At 40.8% G+C, this 27,982-nt stretch overlaps 1 protein-coding gene across 2 annotated transcripts; it reads right to left on the reverse strand.

Annotated features, from left to right (window-relative positions):
• Window positions 1-27,181, reverse strand: stac (SH3 and cysteine rich domain). Of its 2 annotated transcripts, XM_086127739.1 has the most exons (12): window positions 26,780-27,181; window positions 25,665-25,697; window positions 21,931-22,267; window positions 15,178-15,311; window positions 12,228-12,309; window positions 12,040-12,146; window positions 9,840-9,921; window positions 8,678-8,748; window positions 6,299-6,396; window positions 3,246-3,297; window positions 2,694-2,831; window positions 1-1,213 (listed from the first exon to the last, which is right to left on the reverse strand). In XM_086127739.1, exons 1-12 carry the CDS (start codon window positions 26,885-26,887, stop codon window positions 1,115-1,117), a joined length of 1,341 nt encoding a protein of 446 aa, XP_085983865.1. In that variant the 5' UTR covers window positions 26,888-27,181; the 3' UTR covers window positions 1-1,114. The 2 variants fall into 2 exon arrangements, with proteins under 2 accessions (XP_085983865.1, XP_085983866.1); XM_086127740.1 differs by lacking the exon at window positions 25,665-25,697 and having other exon boundaries at window positions 26,780-27,180.
• Window positions 27,182-27,982: the final 801 nt, after the last annotated feature.

Consider the following 27,982-nt stretch of genomic DNA (forward strand, 5'->3'; position numbering starts at 1 on the left):
TTCCAGAATAATAAGAAGTTATTTTAATCTTTTACATACACTATGTACAATACACTGTTGGGGGACATTCAGCATACATAAATGTGTATACATATATACACACATATACACGCGCACACACACACACACACACATATATATATATATATATATATATACTGTAGATACATACACATATATATACATCCACACACACAAATATATATATATATATATACTGTATATATGTATGTATGTATGTACGTATACATATATTGGATGTGCAATGGGCACGAAGTTTGAGGGGCACACAAACGTTGAAAGGTTCTGAATATGAATGGCAAGTCCTCTTTTGTCATCACTGATTAAGCAGACAGACGGCTTGTGACTCATCAACTGAAGTGTGTTTACGTCAACCTTCATCATCACATTTGATGTCATTGATAGTCTTGAAAAATAAATAATCGTCCCAAAACTACTGAAACGAGTGGCTCGTAGATAACGGATGACATTATGAAGGCACTAAAAGTACAATAACAAAACAAAACATTGTGTACTTTTTTTCAAAAGTTTTTTTTCCAAAGCAAATTTAAATTCTCTCACTAATCAAAACAAGATCTAAAATCAATTCCTTAAAATTTATGATTTTTAGCCCCCCTAAAAAAAAAAAAAAGAATCCGAAAAAAGTTGGATATGATCTCGAAAAATATAACTTTTTCCCCCAAACTGACCCCAAATTTGCCTAATGTTACAACTTTTTTCTCATAGAATTGCATTTCTATTTTTAGTATGGCATATTACTCCTTCAAATAAACAAATAAATAAACGCTAAAACCTTGTTCAAAGAATCAATGACATTTTTGAAAAATTATTTTCAAGGGCATTCCACTCATTGAAACTCAAACTGAAAGAGAGCCGTCTTGTCGCTTTGTTGAAACTATAAATTAAAAGATGAAATCCAGTGATAGCAGCTCAATAAACAAAGCAGCACTTGTATTGTCACGTGTGTGTGTGTCCTGCTTCCCGTCCACCCTTGAAATGAGAACATCAGCATCCCTCGCTTCATAAGAAGTACGTCGACCTTGTCTAACCTCTGGGGCCGGTGGACGCCGCCTTCGCTTTCCTGTCATCCTCCTCAGATGATGTCGAGGACGTCACAGGGCACGAAGCCTCGCTTCTTGCCACTCGCCACCCTGATGAAACCGTTGCCTTCATCCTCACTGCTCACGCAAATCTGGTGGGAGAGGGACAGTCATGAATGATACTCCTTCACTGGGGGAAAAAAAACGTTGGATTTACTCAATTGGAATATGTACATTAAGTGCACGCGGTGAAAACGTTCCGGTCAACCAATGTTTCTCTCTTCTTCGAAACTTTTGAGTGATACTGCCATTACATGCTTTGTCCTGCAGAGGGTGCTCTCATCCTTTTTCTGACACTTGCCAACAGTACTGGGATCTCATAATATCAAACTATTTTGTATGTTTCCAGTGCATTCTTTTTTATTTTATTTTATTTTTTTGTGAAATGTGCACCTTTCCATTTTCGAACAAAATACTTTAAGTTACAACCTGTGTATCATTCTAACTGCAGAGTCCAGAAGTAAACGGTTTCATTTATTCCACATAAAAAACGACAAATGCTGTTGTTGCTGACTGTCATGTATCACACGGGCATATATTTTTTTAATGTATTTATTTTGTATGCATGGTCGCTCATGCATTCGCAACCAGGGCGGTCAGTGAGGTCTTCTTAGACTTAATCCTCCTCTTCACAGCACCACTCACATCGCAATTACAGAAGACATGCCAAAAAACAAACAAAAAAATGTAAATGCATTCTGACCAGAAATGTACAGTGTGCACCCCAGTAGTGATTCAAATATATTAGCACAATTTGAGAGCAGTTTCTCTTCCTCGTGGTGAGGTGAGTACATTTAAATTTCAAATTAAAGGCGCTCTCAAGTGCTGTTACCAACACACAAAAATGTTCCAGATCATTTTGCGTGACCTGTGTTCTCCTCAAACTATCACATTATGTTCGCTGCTCAGTTTTTTGGGAACACGCTGCTCTCGTGGTTGGTGGCTTTAAGTTCACTGGGAGTTTGTTTCCTTGACTTCTCCTCTGGAGTCCCACCATGAGTATTGTGGGAAAAAAGGGACGTCTAATTAAAGAGCATGCATATTTGACGGACAGGTCATATGCGGTGGGGCGTGGGGGCTAAAAAACCTTTGATGAGATGATGCGAAGGCAAGTGACATAAGAAGCCTCCTGAGAGTTCTTTGAAGATAGTTTAGGAGGCTCAAGATATCAAATATCTGTTTGATGATCATAAATGACTGGTATAATGTGGACTTTCGAAAGGTCAGTCAAGGTCACTGCTTCCTCAAATCAGGACGTTTCTTTTCACTCAATGGCCAATCCTGCTTTTTATGCCTACACAAAGCAATGAATGTTGCTTCATTGTACTGTATAATATACATCTTTGGGCATGATCATTTATTTATACAGTGAGATGACAAGTTTGTTAGTTTGAAAAAACTGAATTTGGATCGGTGCACTGATGCACTTTTTATATTTTTCTCTGATCCATTGCTCTTGCTCTTTCTTGTAAATGCTAATGTCTAATGGGTATTTAAATGTAATATTTCAACATCGTGGATTTCACTTGTCACGTTAGAAAAAAAAAAAAGAAAAAAAAGACCAAATCGTACCTGTCCCTCCTTTAGCGTAATCTGGCCCTGCTCTCTGCAGCCGATGAAGGTCCTGTTGCACCTAAAAACCTGGTCTCCCGTCCGCAATTGATGTGCAAAGGATGCCGGGAAGAAACCGATCCTGTCCTCAATCACCCCCTTGGAAAATATCAAACAGATGATAGTTGATACATAACCAGTTCTTATGTCAGCTTCAGCGTTATTGGTTTCACTTGCAAAATACTCAGAACACTCCAGATGTGTGTGTTTATCCACAGCCTGATGAGAAACAGCAGTGTTAGATGCACAATGAGTTAACTCTTGGTCTGCTAGTAGCATGCCGCCTCTGCTCAGCTGTCTTTTTTCTTTCCCTTTTTTACACACAATTTTGCCTTTCTGACTTTTCCGTTGTTATTATTTGCTGCTCAGCTCATCAATCAGTTCATTGGGGTTCATTTAGTTGTGATTGATGAAAATACGTGCACACACTTTTTATCATTGCCACGGGAAAACAATTCATTCTTCATCATAGGCTCACAAAGTCACGGTGAGTAAAGGTAATTTAACGCTTACCTTCCACCAATCATCATTGGATTCATCAATAAGCAATATCCGGTCTCCCGGCCTGGGATAAAAGGCAAAACAAAGTAAGACAAAAAGGGTATTTCTTTTCCAAATATTTTTTGCCACTATTAGGTGAATTTAAACTGGCTTTTATCATTTAATGAAATGAATTTCTGAGCTTTATGAACTCAAATGACTTTGTAAAACAATGCAATCGTGAGCTAGCATGCTCACTGCTTGGAAAGCTAGCTAGATTTTAAATCGGATGTTTTTCCTATATTTTTCAACGGTTTGTGCATTATTCATTGGTAAACTAATGGGAAAGGGCCGTATCAGTTGGTTGAAGTAAAACTGCCTTTTCTAATTAAATGAAATCTGTTTCCGAGCTACCACAATCGAGAACTACCGTAACATGCCCGCTCCCTACAACTGAATTTTGAAGTAGTACACTAGCTGCATGTAAAGCTCGCTAAATTTTGATATTTTTCCTTGATTTATTTAAGATTTATGTGTTATTCACCGACAAATTCAAGAAAAAAATGCGCTAATCCAGGTGTATTGAGTGACATAAAACTGCAGGTTGTCATTTAATTACGGGTATGTAGCAAAATGGAATCCTGTATTTGCACGCTAGCTGCTATGAAATAGCATTATCGCTTGGTTTGAACTTATTTTTAGTTTAAAGAGTATTTAAAGATCAAGCCAACATCCTCCCAAGTTTTAAATGTAAATAAAGCCTATTGAAGGACTATTGCACCCTTTTTCTAGTCATGATTATTTTCACGGTAACCGTACTGTTTCCACCTTGTTAAATGTCATTTGCTTTAAATAACAAAACACAAGTCGTACATTAAAATATCTAAAGAAGGGCGAATGTAACAAACAGATTACATTGTTTGTGATGAAAGTAGCTAGCGCAGCCAGAAAAGAAGGTGTTTATCATCATCATGTCATTCGCACCAATCTCGTTTTACTGCGAGGAATTCTTCTTTTCCAGGAAAATCGTGAATCACTGTACCGCATGTCTGTATGCGCGGTAGTAATTACAAGCATCTGCTCACAGTCATTTTTGGCAAAGTTTGATGCTTGAAAAAAAAAAAAAAAAGGAAAAGGAACAGCGCGACTGAGGAAAATGTGGGTTTTTACGTAATTTTCCCTAGTTCCACCTCTTGTGATTGTTGGAGTGTGTCGTTATCCTGGTAATAATCAAGGTTACTGAGAAAAAAAAAACCCCAAAACGGTTCAGTGTGGTCAAAAAAAACCACACCCACATTTCCAAGTCTTTACAATGACGCGAACCACGTGAGCATCTTCAGAAAAGGACGCGGTAGAAATTTCTGACAGTTGGACTCATCATCATTACAATCACCACGTTGTTGAAGCAATCACGTAATCAAGCAGAATTGGAACTCCTCTAAAAACTGATTTTCTCACTTAAAAGTAAAATGATTTTTTGAAGAGGATTCTTTTTTTAACCCTAATTTTTGTTGAATATGCTAATTAAAATGATGGTGATAGAACCCGTTTAGCGGACCACAGGGATCAGACTGGGACAGCGAATTACACGAGCGTGTGTGCGTTTGTGCGTGCGCGTCAGAGAAAGAGTGCACTCTCGTGTCTTTAAATCCGTATGAGTAATTTGGTGGGAACTGGAACAAATGGATGCTTGAGATGAAGGGCTGCCCATGATGACTAGTGCTTTGCTTCCTGTCGTAGTCTTAAGAGCCTGCTCCAAAGTGTGTGAAAGAGTGCGGTGACATAGATCGGGCAGTCTGACGCCTTTACAGCAGAAAATGCAGCATACGTAAAGTTTGATGAATCGTCTCATGCTGTATTGCCGAAAACCGAAAAGATACACATTTTGGAAGTTGGGCTTCCTATTGGTGAAGAGAGGGCATATGACTATTATTCTACAATAAACCTGTTTGCGGTTCGTGATCCCTAAATTCACTTATTTCTGTAATGGCCTGAGATGCCACCAAAGGCCGAGATAATAGGGAAGTAGTCATTGTTGGTAGAGTAGCAATAAAATGTACTCAAATAAGACTATTATTAGAATGATATCATGATTAAGTTTAAGTAGTCCCTTAAGTAATTACTTGAGTCAGAGAATGTAGGTCACCATGACTCACCCTCAACGTCATCCGCAGTCCTGGGACAGCTGTTACAGGTGCTAGTGACAGCGGATATTGTCATGGATGCTGTGTGCAAGTGTGTGTGTAAATGCAACATGTAGAGCAGTGGTTCTTAACCTGGGTTCGGTGAATCGGTCTCAGGGGTTCGATGGATCCTCTGCCATGGAAGTTAAGACACACCCGATTCAACATGTCAATTAATTATGACACGCCCGCTGCAGATGATCACATTACGTCTCTTGTCCAATCAGTGCTGCGGGAAATTTAGTTCGCTCAGTAGTCAACGTGTGACTGTCGTGATAGTATGTCATGTGTTTTTTTTTAAGTGTTTTAATACATGCTAACCATGTCGAGCAAAGAAAGAAAGTGGTTGGACGAATATGTACAACATGGATTCACATGCATCACAGGCCGTGATGGGACTCAGCGTCCTGTCTGCAGGATTTGTCATGCCAAGCTGGGCAACTTTAGTCTCGCACCAGCAAAACTGAAGGAACACTTCTTGAAACTGCACAGAGATTAATTTTGTTCACAATTTCAAAAAACCTGTCTCTTTCCGATGTCAATAAATGTGCTTTTTATGTCTTGAATTTGTAAAAAAAAAAAAAAAAATCATATTTTAATTTTTCAATCATAAAGGGTTCGATGAACGTGCATATGAACTGGTACCTCGAACAAGGTTAAGAACCACTGATGTCGAGCATAGGTCATTAACACAGTGTGTAGCCCCCAAGGACAATATGTTTTCATCTCGCCGACCGTTTGATTTATATTTGATTTATTTGTTTATATTCATTCAGTCATTTTTTAAAAATTGGGTTTTATGTTTGGTTTACATAATGCATCACACTTTGTTTCACCTGCGATGTGTGTGTGTGTGTGTGTGTGTGTATGTGTGTGTGTGTGTGCGTGTGCGTGCAAACGAGCCTCATCTCCAGGTCATGGCTCTCCTGGGCAGTAAAGCTGTACAAGGCCACGTAGGTGTTGAGCTGGAGTGCATCTTGGTGAAGCTGGCTGTCTTCCAGCTAGACACACACAGACACACAGCAACGACGATGCGTGAGTCGGTTTTCAGGGGCGAGTTCCGCACAGCACCTGAACACAACTACAACACAACGCCTCAAAACTAAAATTACAAATGAGAAAATATTTCTAACGAAATAAAGACGAAAATGCTTTTAGATAAAACAAAAACGAATTGAAACTACATCTAATGTTGCTCAAATGAACCAAAATTAACTATTTTTTATAATACTATTTATATTAAATATATATTATTTTTTCCATTTCATATCATCCATCTGTCTTTTGACGTTCATTTTAAATGTATTTAATTTTGGCGTTGCTGTTCGTCTGTAGAAAAGCTGGAAGGTCAAACAGCTGTTTGAGAATTGTAGTTCACTATACTTCATAACACAATACCCCGTGGCTTTTTATTTATCTTGCACTCGACAGATAATTCATATATCTGAAAAAATAAAATAATACAATCTTTAAAAAAAAGAACCATTTGAACCACATAAACAGAACCTATTGAAAAGTAAGAAACCGAACATTCCCATACATGCATGGCACGCGGCGCTATGTAAGGCTGACACACCGACAAGCTGCTAAAGTTCAGGCGCAATCTGTTATTTTGAATCCACCGTCAACACATGCGAGAGAAGCGCAATCTCAGAAGTTAAAACGGGACAGGTGTGAGACACACAGGAAGTTGTCAGAGAAGCGTTGGGCCAATTAGCACCCGTCCACAAAAACGTCAGGTATGTTTTGCTGTTGTCAGTTCGCTACATTTCACACTGCTTGAAAGCAAATGTGTTTTTTTTCTAGGGGGGGAAAAAAAAGACCAGTGAACTATCGAAAAAAAGTCAGGTGGTCTTTTTTCAAGATGGCAGGAGTTTGCTTTCCTTGAGGCGCCAGATCCTAATGAAGTCATGTGTCATCCACAAGGACTGGCGGATGGATGAGTTTGAAGCAAGCACAAGGCAAACTGCCTGTGTGGCCTCTGGGCACGGAATTAAAAATGATTAAAAAAATAATAATAATAATAATAAAAAAAATTGCATCAAAAGGTGAAAGTTTATTTGAGCTGACTAAAAGCGACTTGGCAGCCTTGATGCTGCGGATGTATGAACCAGTGGAAGAGAGAGCGTAGTTCAGACTCACTTAGTGAATTTTCCACTTCCAAATAAGACCAAAAACTGTTTATTTTTTATATTTCGTTTTGACTTTTGTTTAAATTCACCTAGCGGCAATTTTAATCAGTTTTCTTAAACCCGTATCTCACTGAGCGGGTTTGCGAGTGTTTGCGCACTTAGTGAATGTCGTTTTTTTCCCCACCGGAGTTCGTGGAAGGTCGCAAAATGTTGCAAAGACGTTTGGCCAACATTCGCCAACAATTTGACTGATCGCAAACCGTTTTTCTTATTGCCATCAAATCATGAACATGTTGAAAATTTCTTGACATTTTAAGTTGGGCAATTCAACTACATTTTAGTAACAAACTTACAACAATTTTGGGGCCCATTTCATATCTGAAATACTGTCAACAACACACATTTCCTGCTTTTTAAAATGATTTTGTCAACGTCATGATAACTTCTCTTAGCTTATTTGACTCAAACCACACAGTTGAATTGCCCTTTTCCAGCAGCGCCTCCATCTGTCTGTGCCTTTGCTGGATCTAATGGACCTGTCTGAGGACGCGTTAACGGCGGGCCGCCAGCTGCGCTTGGCCCGCCGAACGCAGCGTGATGCATTCAAGTCTCTTCCCCTTTGAGGAGCGAGCGGACGTTTGTGTGTTTGCCTTGTATGGTTATTTGTTCCCTATTATGTTTGCCCGAGCATGGTCTATTTTCCACTGACAACGGAGATAAACATGCCAAACTCAAAAAGTAAGCAAAAAAAAAAAAGCACTCAAAAAGCTCCTCTGCACATTCCATCAGGCAGAAAAAGATAAAGAGGGGCTTGGTTTTAAAGCTTCCGATGAGAGCGCCATCGTCACCCCACAGGAGTTGATAAGATATTTTTGCAGCCCTGACTAGAGTTGTCTTTACTGCAGAGAAAAAAGTCGCAGAAGGTCTGCAGCCCCAACCAGTGAGGTCAAGTCTTGTCTTGATCAGTACAGGCCTGCCGTGCTTGTGTCAGCTCCAATTTGATTTGTTACCACAGGAAAAAGAACTTGTCCCTCCATTTCCTGGGAACTGAAGCGGTAATGGCGGAGGGCATTCTAGACAAGATGAGCGATGCGATGCTGCATTTTCTATACCCACCAGTATATAGAACAAACCCCCAGACATTCCTCACCTCTGAATTGTTGGGCGTTCTCTCTGGTTGATGGTAGTAGTGCTCAGCCCCGTTCTCAAGAACTGCGAAAACTGAGTGAAAATAAACACATTAAATTGGATAAAAGAAAAAAAAAAAGATAGTTCACTCCAAAATGTGTGTGCCAAAGCAGATTGGTTGATACATCACAGCATATAAATATGTTTGTCAAAGGTATTTATAACAAATCATCTTTGCCCATCAAAATGAATGGAAATGCCTATAATTCGTTCCAGCCTCTCCAAAAATATAACTCAAAAATGTTTGTCATGTTTTATTTTAAGAATGATAGCAGGCCCCATTATTGTACTTAAAAAAAGCATACAGAAATTACATGAATGAATAGAAAATAAATAAAATTTATAAAGAAATGTAAAGGAAACATTTTAATGCATTTTTTGATTCAATTCAATGGATATTGTGCTGGCCCCTCTGGTGTAGATAAGTTCAGTGCTTAATAAGTGCAGTGCACACATCACTGTTTCTTGAAACATGAAAAACTGAAGTTATAAAGCCACAGATTTGTTTTGACTTTTTGTTGTAATCTGACTTACTGATTTATGTTTACGCCACATTTGTTTAGTAGATTTTGTAGTATGAAAGCTTAAAATGCCTAAGATATAAAACCAAAACATTGAAGTTCAATAAATCTGATAATGTTTATTGCAATACAAGTTAATTTTTGCTTGTTTTTGTATTTGAAAAAAACTGAAAAAAATGGAAAGATGACCTTGAATAAAATGCTCGCATATTAAATTGCAATCATGAGAAATAAATTAAAAGGGGATTATGTTTCTAAATCGTTCAGCCCTAGCTCCGTCTATCCTTTCATAGTTCCACTTCGGAAAGTTTTGATCTTTGCGCACGTCTGTCTTCCTGCACCAATGAATGCCTCTGATTGGGTCAGTGCTTTGTCCTTCAGTACTGAGATGATTATGTACTGTAGCTGAAATAACATAACAAAAACAACAACAACAAAAAACATTGGCACCAATACCAAAGTTCCAATAATTCTTGTGTTTTCATCCGCAAAATGTGTCCCTCTTAGTGGAAAAAAACGGGGGCCAAACCCTCATTTGATGGATCGCAGAATCCTGAGGTTTTTTCCACGGCCCTGTTGCTGCATGGCTCGTCGGCTACTCACCATCATCGCTGTGTTTTCTTGACAGTGCCTGTCTGCTGCCATGAGCCACCACTTCCTCCGGAACGTTATCCAAGTCACTGGTCTGCAAAGAAAAATTGGTATGAATTCAATCATTCAACGACCTCAACAATTTATTCTCATGGCTGTTGTTTGCAGTAGGGGAAACTGCACTGCGTCATACTGAGGATGCAGTCAATGGTGGGAAATAATGTAAAAAAAAAAAAAAAAGGTTCAAATATTTTGTTGCCGTACTTACAGCGAACGGAAAAAGTCGACACACCCATGTTCAAAGGCTAGATTTTTGTGATATGAAAAAATGAGACCAAAGTAAATTGTTTCAAAACGTTTACCACCATTAATGTGAACAAACTTTTTTTTCCTTTCTCAAGAGGGGAAGCGAAAATAAACAGCTGGGCTTACACAACTATGCACACCCACTTGTAACTGGGAAAGTATCTGTATCCAGAATGAACCCATCACATTCAAAATCATGTTAAATGGGACTCAACAACGTGGTGGAATGTGAACCACTAGATTCAGAGAGGCAAGATATTACATATTTATGACATTATTTGAAATTTAAAAAACACATATCAGTAATTTTTCTGTGATCATTTATTTTCTCTTCGCGGGCCAAAGAAAATGTAATAAACAAAAGCAAAACTGTTTTGTGTGAAGAGATTTTTTTTTACTTTGGGACATGAGTACATTTCAGAGTATGTGCTTTATTCATTCATTTTATTTTAAGTCAAGGAGTTGAATTAGTACTCTTGCATTTGCCAGAGTTTCATTTCTTGCATTTTCTTTTTTACACATGTACAGTATCTGTACTTCTACTAAAGTATAGCGTGCCAGTACTTTTGCCACCTTTTGGATGTAGTGCAGTTGGACGGCACTGCTAATTTATTTTGTTTTTCATTAGATTGTGCACGGTTGGGGCCAGTGAGTGTAGACAGACAGTGTTTCCAAGCCTGCATAAATATACTATTTCCATAACAGACGTGCACGCACACAGCTGCACAAACAGCCCTAACGTCTTCTTCATGTCATTATACAGGGGCGCACATCCAAAAAGAGACAGACTTTGTCAGCCTCAACATTGAGAACAGCGCCCCAGCAGATGATGTTGATTTAAGCAATACGGCGCAGTGATTCATTTGCAAAATGAGTGTACACTCGTCAGTCACGACAGTGTTGTTTTTGGAGTAATTTCCCCCAGTGTCCGATTTCCTATTCCTGCTGACTCGGTGTTCCTGCGTAGCATCCTCACACCGTCGTTTGTCAGTGAAACAGCCTTGTGGTCGTAACTAATGGATGGCAATTTGGTCATTATGAGGAGTTATGATTTTGCCGGAATCTGTTACCTGTCATCTGAGTAAGTAGACACACAATTGAGCGTTCGCTATTTGGGATGTTAGTAAATCCGGCCCTAAGAGTTTTTCTAGTAAGAATCTTTCCTAAGAGATTAGTGCCCCTCGATTTGCTCCCGTTTCAAAAAAAATAAAACGCCATGGACAGATGCAGAGGTGGCCCGTTTATAATCAGTCCAGTTCATCTCGAAGGGCTGTAACATGAGCGTTTGCACAACAGCTCGCTTCGTGACTGCTTGGACCAGAATGCCTTTATTGGTAGTGTTTATGGCTCCGCAGAGGTGGTATCTATTTGCTCCATCAGCTACAACATGTCAGAGGTAGCGGTACCAAATAAACAAAGTGTCTGAGGTGGACCAACAGTCGGATGCATGGCGCCCGGTGACATGGTGCTGGGTGAGGAGGAGAACAAATGGGATGTTTAGCAACAACTCTTTATAATTTGGGTGGCAAGTGTGACTTTATGAGGCCACAGACTTACAAACTGTAGATTAAGGCAAAGTCATGCCCTCACATTCACCGAGTGGGAACTGAAACCCTGCAGATTGCACAGCAAGTAGAACATGGGTGTCAAACGCCGGTCCTCGTCAGCTGGCACAATGGCGCAAACACCCGTTCTTACCTACGGTAATCTCATGCCAATTTAGATGCACAGTTACCCCCAATTTCATTCAACTAGATCATCTCAGGGGGGACGGTAATTCAAATTTAGAACTTCATTTGTATTTGATCCCCGGTTTGGACCATGTTAAGATCTAGAAACAACCAAAAATGATCTCCTTGACACAGAAAGACTAAAGATATTAACAATTAACTCCAAATGGCCTTACCGAGTTTCTTTGTGGAGACTCAGAGCCACTGGCTCGTTTGGCCTTTTGAGCCAACGATGTCCCAAACCTGAGGGCCTCATAGACGGGGTCTACTTTATTACCACAAGCTGTTGTGGAACAGAAAAAGGATATCTGAAAAGCCATGTCAGTCGATTTGACAATGTATGAGGAAGAGTTAGGCCACTCACCGATGGGCATGACTTCTTTGATGCAGCCGTACTGTTCCTGGATCAGTAACGGTGAGCTGTAGTACCGCCGGAAGCCTTTTGGCTAGGAAGAGACATAACAATTCAATGTTAACATGACAGTGAAGATAAGATAGCAAGAATATCACAGTACCGTGATTTCAGATGGTGGGGGTAAAACATTTCCAAAAAAAAAACTTGCAAAAGCTGCTGGTTGATGTAATCAAAGTGTGTGTGATCTATTTTTCAAGAAAAACGCATTTGAGCCGACACTCAAAGTACAACAACAAACTGAACCAAAAATGACAATAACAAGCACTGATGTGAATAGACCAAAACCTTGGTGGAAATGGAGTCGGAGAAATGGTCTCAGTCGCTGAGAAAGCTAATGAAGAAGCGATGAGAATATCACCTTTGCGGAAATTGACATCAGATGCGAATTAAATAGTGAATGATTACCGCCGTAAATCATGCATGACCATCATGAATCATCCGTCCATATCTACAGATGCCTTTCAGTGGCGAAGAGGGAATAAGTCGGCGTTGTCTGACCTCAAATAGGGACACCAGAACTGAGAGCTGGTGTATGCCAAGGTCTTCTATTATTTGCCTGCCTGATATCTAGCCCAAGATAGTTTGCATTGGCTGCCACCACAGGAACTGTCGGCAACTTCCTCAATTTATATTTATATTGAGGATTGTGCTGGCAGGGTTTGCGCTTTGGAGGAGCGATGAAGAACTGTACCATGTGCATAAAGATGAGCGTTTGAGTGTGTTATTCATTTAAATAGTGAACAGGCTAGGACTCAATATTGAGCCTTGAGGAACACCTTTGGTTCATGAGAGGGAAATAGGAGTTACCAAGAGTTGCGTATTGTTGCTGGCATAGGTAATTATGAAACTAGTTCAGTAAACCGCAGTCTAATCTAACATCCCTTGTAGTTCCCTTGGTCCATAGCACATAGATACATGACAGATATGATAGAACTGCAGTAGTGGTACTGTGTTTGGGTCAGAAACCGGGCTGTTTAAAACTCAGTATGTCACTGTGACAGGAAAGATTTGGTCCAATTATTGAAGGATTCCAGGACTTTGGCAAAACATAGTACGTAGTTGGGAAATTGTTCAAGAGTTGTTGGGGTTTGATTATCTCAAATTTTGTGTGGTGGGGCTACATTGTCTTTTTGGAGTCTTTTTAACAATGAAGATGTGAATGGCTGACGCGTGAACAGAGAGCAGGAACTGGATTTTTGGTTCAGGTTAGGGTTAGTAAGATTGGTTTTGAAGGGTTAAAGATTTATTTTTCCCAAATTCCATCACGGAATATGAGTCAAATATCAAACTACCAAAATAACCTTTTCATTATAAAACCAAAGCTGACTTATATTATTGAATAAAAACACTTTTATTGGTAATGCTCTCTTGCCGCATTATCATTAGCCCATGCAGGTGTCTCTAATCCTGCGTCCAACGAACGCAGTGACGCAACAGCTGTCCTCTTGCTCACGAAGGCTTCACAGGCCGAAGGGAAACAAGCATGCCCGCAGAAGCGTCCCAAGATTAGAGAGTCGAATTTAGAGCCGAATCCCACTGGGGAAACTTTGTCCTCTTTAACCTCTCGACCTCATTTTCCACTCCTGAGAGCCGATCGCATCATTGCTCCCCTTCCACTCGTCCCCCGACAGGATGTACTGTATGAGCCAGTTGTACAAGTATCCCCCCGCCCCCCAAAAAATCTCAATTTATAAAGTATAAAAATGTATGGTTTTAAACAACCAAATGTATGGTTTTAAACAACCAGAACCTATCCAGTATTAGAATATTGTGGAAAACTCAATTTATTTCAGTAATTCAATTCAAAAAGGCATTTGAATATTACAACATTCTTTTTACTTTTGACATTTTAAAAGGTATTTTTGTGTGTGTTTAATCAAATGAGTGTGACTGCTGAAACAAATATTTCGACCATATGCTAATTTGTGGAGACACACCTGTGTTATGTTAGAACAACTCCTGCAATAAGAAACATTGTTCAATTAATGCCGGCTATATAGAATCGCGCTGTGTACCTAATGTAGTGGCTGTGCTTTACACCTAGTGGGGTGAGCACCTCTCTCTAATACTTCCTGATTTGGTTTAGGCACAAAAAAATGGGTTCAGTAAAACAGTCTCAAGTTTTTGACAGGGCTGCAGAAACATTCCAAAGTCTCATCTTACATACTGCGCATTGGCTGTCTCTTTAATTATGCTAATGTTAGGTTTGCTTTATAAAAGCTATCATTTACATTATAAATAGTGACGGTGACCTTGATTGTGGCCAACGACATCAGCACTACATTCGCATGAACGTAATGAAGCTCTCTCGCGTCTTCGCGTCGATACTACGACGCAAATAGGTTGGCGATGACGTCGGGTCGGGGGCCGGGCGGCGGGGGTCAGAGGTTTTGTGTCGGTGGCGTGGTTGGTGGCAATTGGTTTGCAGATTGATTGGCATGAGGGATGACATAATGAGGATGAGGAGGAGGAAGAGGAGGATGACGAGGACGGATGGATGGCAGTCACAGATGTACCGGTACACTCACACATACAGTGGAGTGTGATTTCTGAATAAGCGCATTCTGGCGCAGGATAAGCCGATACTAATGCATCCGTTTTGGCTGCTATTAATCAATTTCTTGTAATAATCGTTTCATTATGTGCGAGGATTTATACCAATTGCATAAATTCATATTATTGTGATTATTATTCTTAATATTGTTGGCGCTGTTGTAAATAACAAGAATCATCAACAATATTATTGAAAAATAACAATTTCCTTCGTAATTGATCAGGGAAATGTAGCCAGGACATGTATCTCAAATTGCAACTGCGACAATGTCACTAATTCGCTTCCCGTTGACAGATGCGAATGTGATCCGGGCGCTGCACATTTAATGAAAAGAGGAGGTCTGACCAGTTTGCCCATGCAGCGCTGCTGCCCGACGCCGTTCTCGCACTTGTGGTGGAGGCTCATCTTGCAAGCTTTGCAGCGCAGGCCGTGCTTCGCCGTGTTGCCCGCCAAGAACACCACATGCTTGGCTGTGGTACCTGACACACCAAGACACACACGCACACACACAGACACACACAAAGACTTCAAATGAGGACGCTTCACATATGGCAGCAGTCTGTTGACATGTTCCGTGTTTGTCAAACGGTTCAGCAAAACATAAATCGGTCTTTCCGCCGCCATTGCTGTCCAAAGTATGTTACACATGGACATATGGTACGGCTTGGCATTTGTAAATTCACTTTTTTTGTGGACAAACTGTTTTTTTTTTGCTGAAAACTCACCTATTTGCTGTTTTTGTTGCATTTTGTTTGTCTTTTGCTTAGGCCAATGCCATCTTTAACTAACAACAATGCTTTGGCACCATCTTGTTTTTGGGGGGAGGACCTTCATTGAGGTAGTTTTGTCTCATAGGGAAAAAAAATGTGCTTTGCCGCCATTTTGTGGCATCCATAGGCAGTTATAAAGCTTTTTGGGTCTCTATTAATTATTCACAGATTTCACGCAGGGATTCACTGCATGCAAATGAGGAGTATTAAATAAATATTGGTTGTGTGCTACAGTTAAGAGTTTCTCACTGGGACTGGGGGTGGGGGGGGGCATTATGAGTGTGATGCAGTGCTTGTCACCAAAGCACTGCATTTACATTTTTCATTGATAGCAACATATTTCTTAATTTAACAACCTTAATTTAGCCATAGCGTCAATCCACACGCATCAATTACACCCTGTTCTGTGAATTGTGATCATTTGTTATCTCTGAATTCTTAAGCGATGTTCAACAGGACAATTATTGGTATATGAGGCTTTGTAAGAGCTTTGGGCACCACATAGTGTAGATAGAGTGCTTTATAAGTGCACTCCATTTACCATTTATTTAATGTCTCCTTTAAAATCCCTTTAGAAGAATGTAATAATAACTTTCCATGGAGACATATGTTCATATTTTCATTGAGACATATATTTGTATCCTGTTTTTGTGACATTCTGAGAAATGGTTTTCCAAGGAAACGAAAAGGCAGAGGACATGGAACTGTGAAGCGCACCGCCGCGTTCACATCGTCGGCGTCTTTGCACGTTCAAAGCGCAACGTCGGCAGCTTTTCTCGGCCGAGATCAGACGTGCGAAAAATGACACGCGGAGCGTTCGAAATGTGTCAGATCTCGAGAAATGGGATACATACATGTGCATTTCTGCTGAGATGGATTAATCAATTATGCGCCTTCACATTCTCGACACTTGAAAGTTGGGTCTAGTTTTAGCATGCGCCTTACTTCGCTCCATTCTAGTTTTATGATGCCTTGCAGCTATTTTATTGGATCGTATTAAAAGGTGAACCAAGAAGAAACCTACTTTGCCATTTTTCCACAAATTAAAACCTGGCTGTGTCTTAATAAAATCCACGACAGTGCAAAATATCACAAGCATTAAACACTACATCACACTAGTCATCCTCTTTAAACGTCCCTGTTCCTAACTGTTTGGGCAGGGTGCGCTGTGTGGGGTGAGCAGTACGGCTTTGCTTTACTGTAAATTATACCACGAACTACTCTGAGCAGAATGCATATAAATGTTTTCTGCTCTCATGATGAGCTGAACCCAAAGAGGCCCTTTATTGTGGGCATTTATTGGATTATTTTAGCAAAGGAGAAGTACTCACTGACGCAGGTTTAGACAGATTTGGGAGCAATATTTGAGAGAAATAGGCCCTTTATTGTGGGCATGAAAAAAAGTTTTAGATATTTGAATTCAGCTCATTTAAAAATAATAATAAAAAAGGTCTGTGTCAAAATTTCCGGTCAGAATAAGATCCCTTAACACATCAATATGATTTCAAAGTAATTTAGCAACATTACCCAAAAGACAAAAAAAAAGGGTCACAGATGATTTGATTTTGAAAAAAGTACTCTGGAAGTGCGCACATTTATGTATGTCCAAGCAGACTAAACTCAACTCCTCCCCCAACATAAAAAGCATGTCTCTCAGTTAAGCCGTGTCAACTCAACATATTTCCTCGACACCAATTCCCATTTAAACACGACTTTGCCTGCATGTCTTTTAGCAAGAGTACAAAAACATGAATCGGTACGTTTTTCAACAAAAAGCTGGGAATAGGTACTATAGGAATGTAGAAGGTACTATTGCAAATTAACCCAAATGTGATGTCACAATTGCACCAAAATCTGATCTCCTCTCTTCAAGACACATTGTCTGACAAAGGCAGCTAAAAAAAAAGACTTGGTTCTAGAATTTCCCAGTCGGTGGGAAGGCAGGAATTTCAGAGACCCATAGATTTTAAAAAATCTATTTCCCATTCGACCAAGATCACGACAAACCATGTGCAACAAATGGCGGCTGCTAATATTCTACATAAAGGAGGGCAGCTTTGTTTAATAGTTTGGTCTGTAGTCGGGTATTGATTGGTCAGCGTGCACGTGCTCCGGCCCTGTCCCCCACGCTGTCCGTGTGAAAATATGGACATGCCAAGGCACCACTGGTGTCTTTTTAGATCAGCAGTAAGCAATTGTTTTCCTTTCAAGCAACCGTTGGGAAGTAACAAAGTAGAAATACTTGGCTGTTTGAAAAACAATAATAAATCCCTCCAAGAACTTCTATGGATATCAATTATACGCGAATTTCATGATTTAAATTCTCAACTTTTGTTACTTTTATGAAAGTAAAGGAGTTTCAATCAGTACTTATATTTTTACCTTTTTTTACACACGTGTCTGTACTTCTGCTTAAGTACACAATGTGAACTTTGCCACCTGCTTTTAGAGAAATAGTAGTTTTTAAATACTGGAGTCTGAGGTAATGTTTTAAGTTAAACCGGAAGTACACCTGATCCCTGAAAAGGACCGCAAGTACAAGTGGAAGTGTACTTGAAGCAACAAGGCGTGAAAACAAATCCGTCACTCTCTGCTTTCTCTCCACGGGCTGACCGCAACACGAGCCGTTGACGCGAACTTGAACCTCCGCTTCTGTGGCTAAGACGGAAAAAAGTAAGAAACATGATCTCAGTTTAAACCTCACTGGGTGACGGCAGATCGCCGCGGCAACAGTGTGTCGCCATTGCTCAAACAACACGGGTCTCGTTTTGAGGTCAGGCTGAATCAGGTCATCAAAGCAGAGTTAAACTGAGGTCAAAACATCATCAGTCTTTTTCAATACTGACATGTATGCATCAGAAAATTTTTGATATTGAGAACAGTTAATGTCGATGCTTTGAGACTTTTACTGGAGTTATTTTCTGGAGATCAATAAATAAATGTCTTGAGATATGAGTTTTATTAAATCGAGAACACTCATATCGCAGGTGACTTCGTGCGAAAGCTGGACGAATCCCGGAACTGGTCGCCAGTCAGTCACATGGCACATATAGACACGAACAACTATACACGCCGTCACCGAGTGGGAACCGATCCCACGCTGCCTGCACACAAGTCAGGCGAGTGTACCACTACACTAGGATAGGGAACTAATTAGCATTAGCATCAAGCTATAGATGATATAAGTATGCGGGGTTTTTTTGGGAGGGGGTGGGGGGGCTTCTAAATACACAACTTTTCTCTTTGTTTTACGTTTGATATATACTTCAACTGGGAGTGACATTAAAGGGGAAGTCAAGCCAAAAAATGTCTTCTCAATCATATGTTCTACACGCCTCCACTAGTCCAAACATGGTATTCTGATTATTATTGTTTTGCTGTTTAACTCATATTCAACAAACGCAACATTATTCACAATGAAAATTTCAGACTAGTAGGGCTGCACAAAACATATTATGGTAAAGAAAATTTGCTGGTTGACTTCCCCTTTATACAGCATAAAGCCTCTTTTGGATGAATTGATCACTCATTAGCCAAATGCTACGTCATGTGAAGTATGGTAAATTGAGTTCGCTGGTACCTCAATGCACCGAGTACTTGCTTTCGGGAACTTTATACAAAACAGTTACAGTACACGCATGTCTGTGTCACGCAGCTGTCGATCAGCTTGTTTGGTCTGACTCACTCTAATGTGGAGAGCAGAACAATACGCCTCCATGCTAGCAGCTTTGTGGATCACAAACTGACAGTTGGGCAGCGGCGGGTGGGCTGGGGAGGTGGATCTTGGAGTGTGTGTGTGTGTCAGTACGGCACTACATCATGAAGTAGCTAAGTTACTCGCAAGCAGATTGCGCGGTCATTAGTGAAATGACCTCCCGTATATGAAGAGGTGTTGGAGTGAAACACCCGTTTTAGTTTGTAAAAAACAGGAATGGCATCAATTGGAACTGAAATTGTCTTATAAACACTTTTAATATGGTCTTATTCACACAGGTGAAATGCTCTCATACACACGACTAAAATCCTATCATACATCGAGATACACTTTCATTTCAATTAGTTATTTATTTCATTCTTTAAAAGAAAAGAAATGAAAGGGGGCAGAAAGAAGAAAAAAATGTATCATATCAACCCTTTATCAATACAAAAGACACTGATATAATATACTGAAAGATGTGATTCAGTTGTGTGCGTGAAAGCATTTTAATAGGGTGTACAAAAGTGTTTCAGTATGAGTATCAAGCTTTTCAGCTGGGTGTATGAGAGTATTTCAGGAGTATGTGTGTGCAGCCGCATTTTAGTCGTGTATGGCATAAGCAAAAAACTACAAGTAGCGTTTGAGAACACTTTGCGTTGTCAGAGCGGTTCAGTAGTGTGTGTTAGATCATTTCAGTAGTGTGTATGAAAGTCAGTGTCATATTTGAAAAGCGTGTCGTTTGCATTTTGGAGAATGTTGCTGTAATATGAGAGTGTCTTGGTGTGAATGAGAGCATTTTAGTAATGAGTAAAAAAATAAATAAAATAAAATAAAGATTCAGCGGTGTGCATGAAAGTGTTTCAGTCGTGTGAATGAGTAGTATTGCAGTGGTGTCACAGTATTTTAGTGGCTTGTATGAGAGTATTTTAGTACTGAGTAAAAAAGTATTTCAGCAGTGTGTATGAGAGAATTTCAGCAGTGTGTGTGAGCTAAAAAAAACCCCAACTAATTCACCCTGATTGATTGATTTGTGTTGTTGCTCTTAGAATAGCATTGATCCATTAATCCAGCAGTCTTACTTCACACCTTCATATTTCCTCTGAGAATTTACCTCCTCCTCATCTGCTTACACTCTCCCCGCTGCAACTGTGGTTCTGCAGACTAATTAGTCGCCGTTCCATTTTTGTTTGTTTTTGCTCTGGAAAAAAAATAGCCTCCATCACTCCCCCAAATGACTAACTTATTGCATTTATTACACCACTTCCTTGTTAAAGCTGTTAAAATACTATTTATTCTCAGGTCCCACATGAAAATTACATTTCACACTCATTCAGACACATAACCACGTCCTTCGCCCACGTACGTGTTGATTTAATTAGCAACTCACTGCGTGCAATCCATAACACAGCGTCAGTTGGCGTGCAGGTATTTTTATGATACGCCACCAAATGTAATTAACTTTTACACAACGGCAAATCTATTTGACTGTGCACCACAAACTTTAAAACAACATGAAGTAGAATTGACTGATGTCTTTAAATGGCTTTTTTAAAAGCAGGATATTTCGACTTCTGCTTGTTTTTGTAATGTAATTCTTACATATTTATTATGGCTGGCAAATCAAATTTGTGCCGAAATTTATAATGACGGATCATGACGAAAGGAGGAGGTGGGTGTTTAATCTCGCCTATATGAATCTTTGCACATAATGTTGACTGATTTATTCAGGATTTGTGTACTGTTAACAGCAATAAAGCTTTCCAAAGTGGCCTGAGTGCCGTGTGACTCATTAGTGTTCGAAGATCTAAGCCAGGGGTGTCAAACTTATTTTTGTTGCGGGCCACATTTTAGTTACCGTTTCCCGTGGAGGGAAATTATGACTGTCGAACCATATAAAGAAGTCAAGAATAATGGTTGATTCAACTATTGTTGAAGTGACTGTAATGAGGGGTTTGGTCACAAGAAAATGCTTACAGTATCGCTCTTATTTATTTCATATGAGAATTTGAAATTTTGCAGGATTTTAGCAAGCCTCAATCATGGAAGTTGACATGTTTTGATTTACTTTTGGGGGCCACGTAAAATGATGCGGCGGGCCAGATCTGGCCCCTTGGCCTTGAGTTTGACACCTGTGGTCTAAGCTGTGAATGGATTGCAGGTGTGTTAAGTTTTCACTCTCATGGTTTTGAATTGTCGAAAGTGGACGTGATTCTTCCCTCTTCCAGCCATCACAAATCTTAACAGACAATATAACATTATCTGTAGTTTCCTTCCGAATTGCCCCCAGTTTGGAGAGTTTCACCTACGGGTGCACTCACTTTTGTTGCCAGTAGTTCGGTCATTAACCCTTTCAGGGACAGCGGTTACGACAGTGGACAATTTATCATGTTATCAGATTACAGCATGTATGAAAGGGTTAAGAGTGTGTGTTGTTATTTTGAGGGGATTGTGAATTTACACTGCTACTTTACATTGCCGAAAATGCGTGAGTGTGTTAAAATAGTATGTAAGGAATGTCGTCGTCACATTTGTGGGATGCTGTATTTCGATGGAGTATCGATTTGTTCAACATAATCCAAAAATCCTAACAGGCTATACCGCATATTAATTTCACACGTGTGAACCCCATACCTACGATCATGTGGTTGCAAACGTCGCAGAAGGTGGGCTTCTTGAAGATGTGCTCCATGAAGCAGTGTCCGGCCGAGTCCACCTGCAGGGGATTGCGCGTCTGGGAACGCGACGTGGGAGGGGGGGCGCAGGGGATGGCAGGGGGCACGGGCGGGATAGACGGGCCGGTGGTGATGTGCGGCGGCGCCATGCCGATTGTGTACAGGTGGCTCGTGCTGCCACTAACGTCGGAGAGGAGCTCCGTCTTGTTGTCGCCGCCGCTCCGGAAGAAGTTGTCAGCACTCTTGCTGCGAATGCTCTTGGTTTTGAAGGACAATGAACGCTTGAGCTTCTGGAGCTGGAAGGAAAAGAATGGAAGTGACTCTTTGGAATTCAAACAACAAATCCCTCAAAATAGAAGAATTGGCAATGTTGTCAGACTGGCCTTCACCAAGCTGGGTGGGACAGCACAGCAGAAGGAACATCTTGGAGAGAGATGGTAGATGCTCATCTGTACTTTTCTTGTCGCAAGGGAATTTTGAACATATCGGCGAGCGTTTAGCGAACAATTACGACCTAGATCGGACCCTGGCGAACTTGGAGGAGAACGCAACATCCGCTGCCTTCACAAATAATCACCGCTCAGTGAGCGAGTAAGTTCCCACTCCCGAGAGCAGCGCGTGACCACTCAACTGTTAAACAATGGCATGATATGTTCCTTTTCATTTCCACTTGTCCCAACATCATAACAAGCACCAAGCTAACAAGAAGACACACGTTTCTGTATTGCTAATGGTCTGGTGCCTGCTGTCTGTTAGACATACAAACCATTTTGCTCTCCGTCAAAACCATCCGGAGGCTTCCCCACCAGGATGCCTAATGTGATTTCCAGGTGGTGCAGTTGTGGCCATCGCCTCCGTACCATTCGCCACACGATTGAGCCGCCTGCTTCCGTTTATCAATCTCATTACCTTCCACGCTGACAACCGCTCATTTCATCTCATCCTCCTCCTTCAGTCACTTTATAAAGAATCCCTGCGCTACTGTAATGAGACTGAAGGGTTCTCATGCAGCAGGACTGATTCTGTTTTATCATCATTGATGAGTTAAGAAGAACTCCAAATGAGGACTTTGTGTCCTAATTAGGCTGCATAATACCGAGAAGAATTTGTTTGCAATTGCGAGTGAAGATCCTGCTGCTTTCATGTAAATGATAAGTTTTGTCTGGTAATATTGAAACAAATACTGTAGCGCCTAGTTTCAAGTGCTTATCATTGGAGCTTTGATTCGGTGAGGATCAATAAGTCCTGTGGGTAACGACGAATCAATTTGGCACACTCAAAAGCCAGTGGTGTGTGGTCAGGATCAGTGAGGCCTTCACTGCTCAAAACAATATCAAGCACTGGCCTGTATTTACTAGCTAAAGACTATTTGTTCATGAAATTCTATTCATCTATTTGCAACAGTCTACCTTAGTGATGTCATAACAATCAAATTTTAGCCTAGAGATCAGGGTGTGACCAATATGCTGTCCACAGGCAACAAGTAGCCCCCAAGGACCACATGAGTAGCCCGCGGCCTGTTCTAAAAATAGCTAGCCAGTGACCCTGAGCAGTAAGCGAGATTGAATATTTTGGTTGCTCTTCTTTTTTAAATAACACTTGGTCATTAAAAAAAACAAAAAAACAACGCATGACAGAATCACAGCCTTCATCTAAAAAAAGCTTGCGGGTGCAACAGAGATGAGGAGATGATTTCGGCCCAAATAATTTTAGCTAATTAGTTCCTTTAAAAGTGCATGTCAAATGGGTAGCCCTTCGCATTAATCATTACTCATGAATTAGCTCTTGGTTTCAAACATCTTGGGGACCCCTGCTCTTGATGCTGCCGTATCAATCTGATCCACTTTCAGAATCAGTCGGGTTGGCGCCAGTGGCGGTTCTGGGGGGGGGGGGGGCCAACGCCCCTGTAGCACCGATTCTGGCCCCCCCTGTGGCCCCTCCTCCGAGCGCAGATTACGCAGTCGTGCCGAGTCGCCGACGCGAAAGGGAACCAAAGTGCGTGATTTAACATTCTAGTCGGACCCTTTAGTGCGCTGCGCCACTTAAAAATGAGCGGGAAAATGAGAAGCAGTCCGCAGAGAAGGAAATTACCACGACACGAGTGCTATTTGCGTGTGTGCATGCGCGTGTGTGTGTAACTTTTTTAGTCTCCCTTTTTATTTTTATTTAACAGGATCAATATATAAGACATTGCCTTTTTAAATTTGGATAATTATATGCATGTAAAACATCTAGCTTCAGTGTATTTGCAATTTTTGTCCCCGGCAGGCTGGTACCATATCATCCCCTGGCTTGAATATTCTCAACAGATGGACACGGCGTATTGTTACGCTTGCAGACATTTTAGCCCTCCTAATACTGTTTTTTTTTCTCATCACTGTAATGTTATGACTACAATTTCAAAGTCTGAAGAAATAAAAAGTCCAATTAGATTTCGAATCTGTCTTTTTAGCCCTGGGTTGAATGTGCCCCCCCATCAAAACCCCTGGCCCCAGCCCGGCCCCCTCAGTGAAATTAATCCAGAACCGCCCCTGGTTGGCGCATAGAATTTCAACATGCGTCAATATGCAACCAATGGCAGCAACCAAACAAAGCCCCAAAATTTGTGACTAGATGACATGTTTGGAAAGAGAGCACTCTACGTTATCCATCCATCCATTTTCAACACCGCTTATCCTGAACAGGGTTGGGGGGAGTTGCTGGACTTTGGGCAGAAGGCAAACGGCACTCTGAACTGGTCACCAGTCAGTCGCAGGGCACATATAGAGTCCATTCACACCATTCACACCTACATCCCTCTTGTTACTTTTCACAATTTTTTTTTTCTCGGTGTGGTCCATTTGTCTCCAGCATTTTAAACCGAATGAAAAAGAATATAATTCAGACTGTTCATGTGTCAGGTACTCATGCTTGTCAGTAATTTAAATTTTAAAAAAAACTTATTCTTACAATGATCTCATTGTCATCCAAAACAACCCAAACAACCGTGCGTAAAACTTGGATTTGTTCATACGTTTTATGCTGTTGGGGTCAAATTGACGGCTGGGATTTATAAGATAAGATAAGAAATCCTTTATTAGTCTCGCAATGGAGAAATTCCCAATTCACAGCAGCAAAGTTATGAAAGGAAGAAGTAGAAGAACAAAATATAAGCGCTGCTGGAAAGGCAGCCACTCTCGCGGCGCCATCTTGTTTTGTTTTTTTGTACAGAATATTGAAAACAGATCATCATAATCATAGACAGTCACATATTTGGAGACATTGAATAGGTTCAAGTTGACCCCAGAGATAAAAGCGGGGCTACGAGGAGCACATTCTTTGCTTGACAGCACTTAACTTGCAGCTCCGCTCATAAAGCACGGGAGCTTAAGAATGAGGATGAAGTCTCATAAAATGCAGCAAAATGAAAAATAGATTCAATGAGACTTTAAAAGCAGAGTCATCGACTGGATAATCGCATTGATTAATGCATGGGGTTGCTTAAATCCACTATGATGCAATGCGCTAACCCTCCTGGATGATCAAAATGATGAAGAAATTTAGAACTCAATATCAAAGAAATGAAATAAATAAAAAGAGGAAAAATATAGCCAGATGATGGGGGGGTTTTTCAAACATTTTTTTATAAGTCGGTTTGTTCCGTAATATCACAGGAGGGTTAAGTTAAGGGTGCGCAACAAGATGGATTCTCACCTTTCGTTTGGGGTGTTCAGGCCTTGCAGTATTCTTACAACCGGAATACAAAAAATGTATTATTCATTTGATTATGTTGCAGGGAACTTTGTAAAACTATTTAGCCTTTCTCCTGTGCTCTTTTGTACAGCCTCGTTTATATGACGGGTATATTTTGATAATTTACAGCCAACACCAAAATGACCACTAAAATAAGTCCTTGGAAAAGAAGATTACATTGCAAAGTTACTGCGCTGCTGTAGCTCAGTGTATCCCAAACTTGGAGATGAGGCCAGTTTTGGGTCCTGGCTCTGTTTTTATTTGCGAGGAATGCAATTCGTAGTTTGGGGAAACATACTTTAAGACACAACATTAGGCACACTTGCACAATTGAACGACTAAAAACGTGACAGGAATAATAATGCTTAGTTTCGATTGACACATTCAGAAAGGTATTCATTTGATAATTTATTCATTGCTGTATTGTGTAGTTTGTGCCACATCACAGTGAGAGCTGCTCCGAAAATTTCACCCCCTACTGGATCTCGTTGATTTACATCATCAACTGGTGGAATGAGTACAAGAGGGCATTTCTGACCCATAGGTTACATTTAGGGGTTATTTAATGCTTATTACTGCACTCAGAGGTCACAGTTTGTTTCTTCCTCTGGGCAAATGAGGTCACACAAATAATGAATCAAGTCAATGGTGGTTTTAATGGCATCGCAACACCATGACAACATATTACCCTATAACCTTGAATATTGGAATTTTCATATTCGTGTGTAAAGTCTGTGCGCAAATAACTATAGCTAAATGAAGCTCACAAGATTTACACTCCGCACTTTCCAAACTCATATTCGGGCACTTCTGAGTTCAAATTGGAAGCAGTTTACCGCCACACACAAGGTAATTAAAATATTTTACTTCATCAAATTAAAAGCAATTGCCGTCCTTTAACAATACAATTACATATTTTCTTATAGATAGATAGATAGATATTTGTAAGAAAATATTGAGTAGTTTAATTAGGTTTTTTGGTACTTAAATACAGCTCCTTTATCCAACATATCCAAGCACTTTTCCAAACCTTTTCAGGACTTTGAAGTAAAACTGGGAGGTCTAAGAGTCCTTACCCGGGTCTCCTGGTTGGACGTGTTGCTTGGGGATTTGGGAGTCTCATTCTGCTCATCTTCTTTTCCCCCACTACTCTCCTCCTGGGTAGAGTTGGCCGGCGGGATCATGATTTCAGTTTCTAAATATCTAAAAAACCAAACAGAAGGTGTTTCCTCTTCTTGTTCTTCTCCTCCTCACGTTTCCATCGTGTTCATGCCTTGATGGTCACCGTGACTCGAGCAGGGTGGCCCGAGTCATCCAGAGCCACGCTGCTTTCGCCAGGAGCTCCTAATCACATAGGAACATACGAGAAGGTGGAGTTAACAAGTCCAAACTGAAAGCAAAGGGAAAGAGCAGTCCAGTGTTGCCGGAGAGAGTGGTAAGCTTCTTCCTTAGTGGTTGGTGCGTAAAGACTCCACAAGCATGCTGTGCTCCACTATGAGCTGGAGCGAGAGAGAGAGAGAGAGAGAGAGGGGGAGAGAGGGAGAGAGGGTGGGGGGAGAGGAGGGAGGATCTATTCAGTCATGCACTAAATTATGCTCCCAGTCAACTTCAGAGTTTTGGCAGTATATTTGTTTCAAAGCCAGTAGGAGGCACTATTTTTTGGAAATGATTTTTTTATATGGACTGTAATACAGAGTAGTCATTGAAATGTGAAATGTAAGTGCATGAAATCATTGAGCAGAATTAACCTTGTGTTGGTTTTGGAAAAAGTTTGACCGCTAAGGGTACACGTACCCCTGGATGGGAAACATTGCTGTATTATATGAAATGGTATGACATCAATGGCGGCCCGGTGGCCCAGTGGTTAGCGCGTTGACCTCACAGTGCAGAGGCCATGGGTTCAATTCCAGCTTCAGCCTCCCTATGTGGAGTTTGCATGCTCTCCCCGGGCCTACGTGGGTTTTCTCCCATCACTCCGGTTTCCTCCCACATTCCAAAAACATGCATGGCAGGCTGATTGAACACTCCAAATTGTCCCTAGGTGTGAGTATGAGCGTGGATGGTCGTTCGTCTCTATGTACCCTGCGATTGGCTGGCAACCGGTTCAGGGTGTCCCCCGCCTACTGCCTGAAGACGGCCGGGATAGGCTCCAGCACCCCCCGCGACCCTAGTGAGGATCAAGCGGTTCAGAAAATGGATGGATGGATCATTTCACATTATACCGTACCACACCATATTCTTCTTTGTTCATTAATAGTTTAAATTAGCCACATCATATG

This window comes from Hippocampus guttulatus, chromosome 13 (genome assembly GCF_054856545.1).
Source record: "Hippocampus guttulatus isolate MCC_2025c chromosome 13, RoL_Hgut_1.0, whole genome shotgun sequence".
In the NCBI taxonomy this organism is placed as follows: domain Eukaryota; kingdom Metazoa; phylum Chordata; class Actinopteri; order Syngnathiformes; family Syngnathidae; genus Hippocampus; species Hippocampus guttulatus.

Coding starts and splice junctions, on each gene's coding strand:
- stac (XM_086127739.1), bottom strand. CDS start 26,887: ATGATCCCGCCGGCCAACTCTACCCAGGAGGAGAGTAGTGGGGGAAAA. Junction 12,310..15,177: donor AGCGCTGCATGGGCAAACTG/GTCAGACCTCCT, acceptor GTCTCTTCCTAG/CCAAAAGGCTTCCGGCGGTA. Junction 3,298..6,298: donor AGCCATGACCTGGAGATGAG/GCTCGTTTGCAC, acceptor CTTTTATCCCAG/GCCGGGAGACCGGATATTGC.